General features: G+C 46.4%; 1 protein-coding gene across 2 annotated transcripts in view; it reads left to right on the top strand.

Annotated features, from left to right (window-relative positions):
- The first annotated feature begins 2,488 nt into the window (after positions 1 to 2,488).
- The window catches only part of LOC132207929 (utrophin-like), a 195,639-nt gene continuing 191,655 nt past the window's right edge, over positions 2,489 to 6,472 (top strand). The window contains exon 1 of one of the 2 annotated variants that reach the window (XR_009444017.1): positions 2,489 to 3,076. Coding sequence is in view for 1 of the 2 variants with exons in the window: in XM_059643742.1 (XP_059499725.1) it covers positions 2,983 to 3,076 (94 nt within the window). In the remaining variant the exon portion in view is untranslated. The remainder of the gene's footprint in view (positions 3,077 to 6,472) is intronic. The other variant, XM_059643742.1, reaches the window with a different exon arrangement.

Raw genomic sequence — 6,472 nt, 5'->3', positions numbered from 1 at the left:
CATTGGAGTTTTGTGTCATCTGCACAGTACAATGTTGTCCCCTGCACACCCAAGCCTAGATCATTTATGTCCGTATCAGGAAAGCAAGGGTCTCAATACCAGCCTCAGGGGAACTCCACAACAAACATCCTCTCAATCAGAAAAACACCCATCACACTCTCTTTCTTGTGATCAGAGATAATGGGAACTGCAGATGCTGGAGAATCCAGGATAACAAAGTGTGTAGCTGGATGAACACAGCAGGCTGAGCAGCATCTCAGGAGCACAGCAGCTGACGTCAGCTTTGGTGCTCCTGAGATGCTGCTTGGCCTGCTGTGTTCATCCAGCTACACACTTTGTTATATTACACTCTCTTTCTTATCCCTCAGACAATTTTGGATCCCTTTCATTCTGAGATTTTCTTCAAAAATTGTACAAAATGCTTTTGGATAGCCCATGCACAGCACAACAGCATCTTTGTCCTTTTCAACCTTCTCTGTTACCTGCGACTATCTCAAGCATCCAAATGATGTGGGCAAGTGGATACTGACGTTATTGGATCTTAAGACACGGAAAATAACTCATTGATAATGTGGTATCCCAAATTAGAACCATCAGAGATTTACATGTCGGTGATAATTTACGCACATGAGAGGGGTGCAGACACTTAGAGCCATTCAGCCGCTAGGTGAAAACATTTCCGAGTTAATTGCCACCCTGCGCAGAGTGCACATACAAATCTTGATGACAAGCATGACCCCAAGTCAGACAGCATCATTAGCATTGCTTCCAGATTAAAAATAACCCAGGGAGAACAAGACACTGCCTTTCAGACAGGTGTGGAGATAATTCCCAAATAACTAGCTTGATCCCAGACCATAGATGGGATGTACAATTATGGATTGACCAGATAAGGAACCAGCCAGGGTGCTCAATGATAACTGGTTAACATGGCGGGGAAGGGAGTGAAAAAATAACGAGACGTGCTAATCGGAATTGAGCTGTATTTGTGTGTTAAGTATAATTGAAGGGGCGTAAGAAGTGGGAGAGGGCTGTGGTGGCGGGTGGAATGATTGATGGAAGCCGCATTTGCTTCTTGTCCAAGTTTAATTCACTTCCGGAGACGCCGGTATTATTTTCAAATTGGCGCTATTTGCAGCGTAAAATTGCAATCGCCAAATGTTATGCTGACTCCTGAGACAGCAGGTTGGCAACCCCCAGTGAAAAGGGACCAGGTACCAACGCTGCATCACCTTGCAGTTCTTAATCCAGGATGATAGAGAGTTTGGAACAGTCCCGGCCAAGTTGAAGTTACAGCATCCATTTCCATCAGTTAATATTGTGACGAGCATAATGTTTAAATGTGCAGTTTCACCTGTTCAATTCTTGTCTATCGACCAATAAATACAGATATTGCAATGGTGGGAAGGATTAGCGGGATGTTAGAAAGCAAAGCGGTGTTATTTTCAGAAAATGGTTACAAACCAGAGATTTTAAAAGGATTAGTTCCACCCCTTTCCCACCCCACCCCCAACACGCACTCTTTGGTAGGGGTTTCCTTTAAGAGCGCTTCCAGAAATAAACCTGCCTGGGCCCAGGATCTGTCCTATTTGGTATGAGAGGGATGTGATGATTTGGCTCCTGTACAATCTTCCTCCGCCATGCGGCAGGGTAGGAGCATTGAAAGCAGATCTCAGCTCTTGTGGAGAAAGAGAGAGAGAGAGAGCGTGAGGCAGCGGCTGCGAAACGCGATGGGGGTGAGGACGGACTGAAGAACCATGGCATCGCCGCTGTGTACTTAGTGCAGCCACCAGGCTCTCGGGGGAGGACAGCAAGGAGAATTTTGTGTTGTCCTTTTTATTTGCAATAATCCGGGGTGGGGAAGGGGAGAGAGAGCTGAGATAATGGGAACTGCAGATGCTGGAGAATTCCAAGATAATAAAATGTGAGGCTGGATGAACACAGCAGGCCAAGCAGCATCTCAGGAGCACACAAGCTGACGTTTCGGGCCTAGACCCTTCATCAGAGAGGGGGATGGGGAGAGGGAACTGGAATAAACAGGGAGAGAGGGGGAGGCGGACCGAAGATGGAGAGTAAAGAAGATAGGTGGGGAGGTAGGGAGGGGATAGGTCAGTCCAGGGAAGACGGACAGGTCAAGGAGGTGGGATGAGGTTAGTAGGTCGATGGAGGTGCGGCTTGTCGGGGGGAGGAAGGGATGGGTGAGAGGAAGAACCGGTTAGGGAGGCAGAGACAGGTTGGACTGGTTTTGGGATGCAGTGGGTGGGGGGGAAGAGCTGGGCTGGTTGTGAGGTGCAGTGGGGGGAGGGGACGAACTGGGCTGGTTTAGGGATGCTAAATCTCCCCTTCCCCCACCGCATCCCTAAACCAGCCCAGTTCGTCCCCTCCCCCCACTGCACCACACAACCAGCCCAGCTCTTCCCCTCCACCCACTGCATCCCAAAACCAGTCCAACCTGTCTCTGCCTCCCTAACCTGTTCTTCCTCTCAGCCATCCCTTCCTCCCACCCCAAGCCGCACCCCCATCTACCTACTAACCTCATCCCACCTCTTTGACCTGTCCGTCTTCCCTGGACTGACCTTTTCTCTCCTCTCCACCTTCGGTCCGCCTCCCCCTCTCTCCCTATTTATTCCAGTTCCCTCTCCCCGTCCCCCTCTCTGATGAAGGGTCTAGGCCCGAAACGTCAGCTTTTGTGCTCCTGAGATGCTGCTTGGCCTGCTGTGCTCATCCAGCCTCACATTTTATTATTTTAGGAGAGAGAGCTGTTTTGGTTTGTGATACAAGAGACGAGGCTGTCTATGCCTTTCACCCATCGGTAGCTCTCCTCCTGTCCCTGCCTCTATGCACACACTCTGCCAGGCATAGTCTTCCTCCCTCTGTGTGTGTGTGTCTCTCTCTCGCTTCAGCTCCTAAAACCTAAGATGCATCGGATATAAAAACACGCACATAAACACACACACACACACACACACACATCAACAAGCCATGGAGAAAGATCAGGAATTACTGCAAGCTGTCAAAACCGAAGATGTAGCTGCAATGCAGAAGCTGTTGCAAAGGCCGAAACAAGGCAAAGCGAGTGAGTACCCTTTACACACCGTTCCATTGGCTGATGTGAATGTGCCTGCGTTTTTTTGTGTGTGTGTGTTTTGCAAATGTCCTGTTATTGTGGAGTAGGAGGGGAGGGAGTTTGGTCTGTTGTTCAATATGGGCTCTCCTATCTTGACCGATGCTGTTCGTGACTCTTGATACAGTGCAATCGGTGGGAATGTAGCATTAGCCTGAATAGTGCGTTCTCTCTCCCTCAGACAGCTCCCCTGCATCCCTTAGCTTCACAAGCCGGCGCTTTCTGCTCCTAACAGCGCAGATTGGACGTTGAGGATAGATAAGGTCAATACTGGGAATCCTAGATTCCCTATCAACCGGGCAAGAGATTGCAGATGGTTTGTAGCGAATCCACGGTTGAGATACAACGCACAGAATCAGTTCGTATAAGGGGAAAGGTGGTTCTGGAGGTTTGCACTGTTCTGTTTCGGCAAAAAAAGTGCCCGACCAGAGAATATCAGGCCAGTGACTAAGATGGTTAAACAGCTAATTCTAGTGGAAAGCTGTCAAGAAGGTAATAGCTCAGAGTCTCGCTTCTGAGGAAGTGCAAACTGGAGATCTTGTTTGACCCACTCTGTGCAGGTTGTTGTTGCTGTGTTGCAAAGAGAGCCTGGAGACGTAAGGGGGGACTTGGATGTGACAAATGCAGTGACTCCACACCCGGGCAGTGGTTTGGCAACATGATTCGGACCCCGTTAGCTTGCAGCCCTCTGACGCTGTTCCCTTCCTGCCGGATGCTCACTGACTCGCACGCCCCAAACAACCGGGGCTATTTTAAATTTAACCCCTTGATTGACGGGCTGACAAGTGCCTGTTGATGACAAAGCAATAGATGCTGCAGATCTGGTAATTAGAAGCAGTTTTGCTGGGAGACGCTTTAATTGATAGATTTCAATTCTAAAATTAACCAGGATTAAACGGGGGAGACCTCGAGCTGGCTGATCTATGATGTAGTAATAACAGTATTTTCGGAAAGATTGTCTGAGACGCAGGAGTGATGTCTCTCCCAGCTATCCTGGCTGCAAGGAGAAGGAAAAGGCAACCCTTTCCGAACAAGGCACAGTGAGGATTTCTGAAACATTTATGTATCGCTTAACTGGAAACTTGATAATGTACGCCACAATGTGGGAGGGGGAATCTTATTCAGTTCTATATTTGCCTAAAGCTTCACTCCAGATATTTTGTTAAAAATAAAAGAATAATGGGATTTGAAGGGTACACTGTGAGTAAATCGTGGGAAAATGTTAATTTATTTTGATGTGACTTGCTCCTACATGAGTAAAACATATTGTGATTAAGGATGATGGAATAAACTAAAAGCATTATTTGCCAGGATGAGATTCTGTCATAGTCTGGAGATGCGCTGCTCTGCTATCCAGTTATGAAGAGCTGCTGTAGTTGTGTTCTACAAGACTCCAATTGTTGGATGCAGTGGAAGTCTTTCAGGAGAAGACACCATGTCCCTTTTAAAAATAGTTTCTTACTGATTTATCATGTCACACACAGTACTTTGATTTGTAATTTTCTGGCTTATTCTCTGGTGTTGAGAACCTTTGTGGGTTGACTCTCCCTTTGACCTCATGATCCCTGTTGAGTTTAGATTTTGAATGCGTGGCCTGTGCATTTGTTGGATTTCTCTCTATTGGTTCTCTAAGTTCACTGACTGAATGCAACACTGTATCAATGTTTACCAATAATGATCATATCTGTGATGATGATGCTATTTTCCTTGGGACAGATAATGAAAAGCTCCATGCTTCACAAAGTCTGTCTTCGTGTCTATTGGTGCTCCATAATTGGTGACCATGCCTTCAGCTGACAATGCCTTAAGCTCTGGAATTTCTTCCATAAACCTCACCACTCCTTTACCACCGCCCCCCCCCCCCCCCGACCATGTTCTCCTTTACATTATTGGTTATAAAATACCAGAGCGGTTACCTGTGTTGATATCGCCAGTGTCACGTTTGATTAGATCATTCCTCCTATGAAATATTGTGAGACATTTTACTTTTACCAATGCAAGATGCATACATGCTGTTGTTATTAGACAATAAGTCGAGGTGGGAGGGTGCGGTATCATTGGGATTTAAATGGCTGGAGAGGCCTAACGCCAAATACCCAGCAGGTAGCTGTGTTGGGGCTGGGTTTGAGGGTGGGGTGGCAGATGGTGACTGTCTCTTCTAAATTAGCCCATGCTCCCATTAGAGGATCATATGTAATGCCTTGCTTATCACCAGTCTTCAAAATTCTGACAACACCCCAACTCCCCAACATATCCTCACTAGGGCCTACCAATTCTTCTCACTTGGTGAGCTGAATCTGGAACAATTGTCTAAGTCCCAAGTGCAATACCAGTAATGATCACGTCTTCTGGTGGTGCTGCTGGTACAGTGCTGGAATGCTGCCAATCTCTTACTGGCCTGAATCTCTCTGAGGCAGGACATCTTCATGTATAAGCGGAGCAATCAACCCATCAGATGGTTGCAGAGCTTGGCAGACTTCCCCATCTCTGTGCTTTTGGTCAAAGAGGTGGGGAACCCAGAGTCTTGTGTCATTCAGCCCTGAGGCAGTTGACCCTTACTTGCCTTCTGAAGTAGTATAGCAAATAGTTCATAAAAATGGGCAATAAAATGGTGACTTTGCCAGCATAATCCACATAATTAGAACTTTTCTTTATTAAATTGGGAACTCTGTGTGGTGTGTGCAATGCTAATGGAAGTACAGATCCTGGCTAAGCCCAGTGTTCTGTCTCCACCTCCCATGATAATACAAGGTACTGACTGATTGGTTTCTTGGCTGAGACTGTGGTCACTTAGTTGGCAGCCAAAAACACGAAGCAGTGTTTTTAGGAGAGGATGAGACAAAATATTTAGAGTGTTGAGAGGGTCCATAAAGTTTTGCAACTGAAGACATAAAAGCTGCTAGAGTTTAAAAATAACTTGGATCTGTATTTGAACTAACGTTAATGTAGAGGGCCAAGAGCTGGAAAACAGGATTCAACTTGATAGTTTTAATTTGGCTGGCAAAGATGCGCTGGGCCAAATGCTCTCCTTCCATTGCTGCAAATTTCCACGATACTCCAAAATCATGTCAAAGATTTCTGAAGAAGGGTCTTGGCTTGAAACATCAGCCTTCCTGCTCCTCTGATGTTGCTTGGCCTGCTGTGTACATCCAGCTGTACACCTTGTTATCGCTATTGTAGAGCATCTATGTGTCCCACTGTTATTTTACTATCGTGCCAGATGTGTAGTACATGATTTCTCTGCAAGTTGGTATGACAAATTAAAATGATGAGACATTTTTATTCTCTTAATGATAAAACTCAAAATTCCAACTGCACCTATGTCAACTCCTGTGCTGTAACATGTCT

This window comes from Stegostoma tigrinum, unplaced genomic scaffold (assembly GCF_030684315.1).
Source record: "Stegostoma tigrinum isolate sSteTig4 unplaced genomic scaffold, sSteTig4.hap1 scaffold_212, whole genome shotgun sequence".
Lineage (NCBI taxonomy): Eukaryota > Metazoa > Chordata > Chondrichthyes > Orectolobiformes > Stegostomatidae > Stegostoma > Stegostoma tigrinum.
This window is presented reverse-complemented; position numbering and strand designations above follow the sequence as displayed.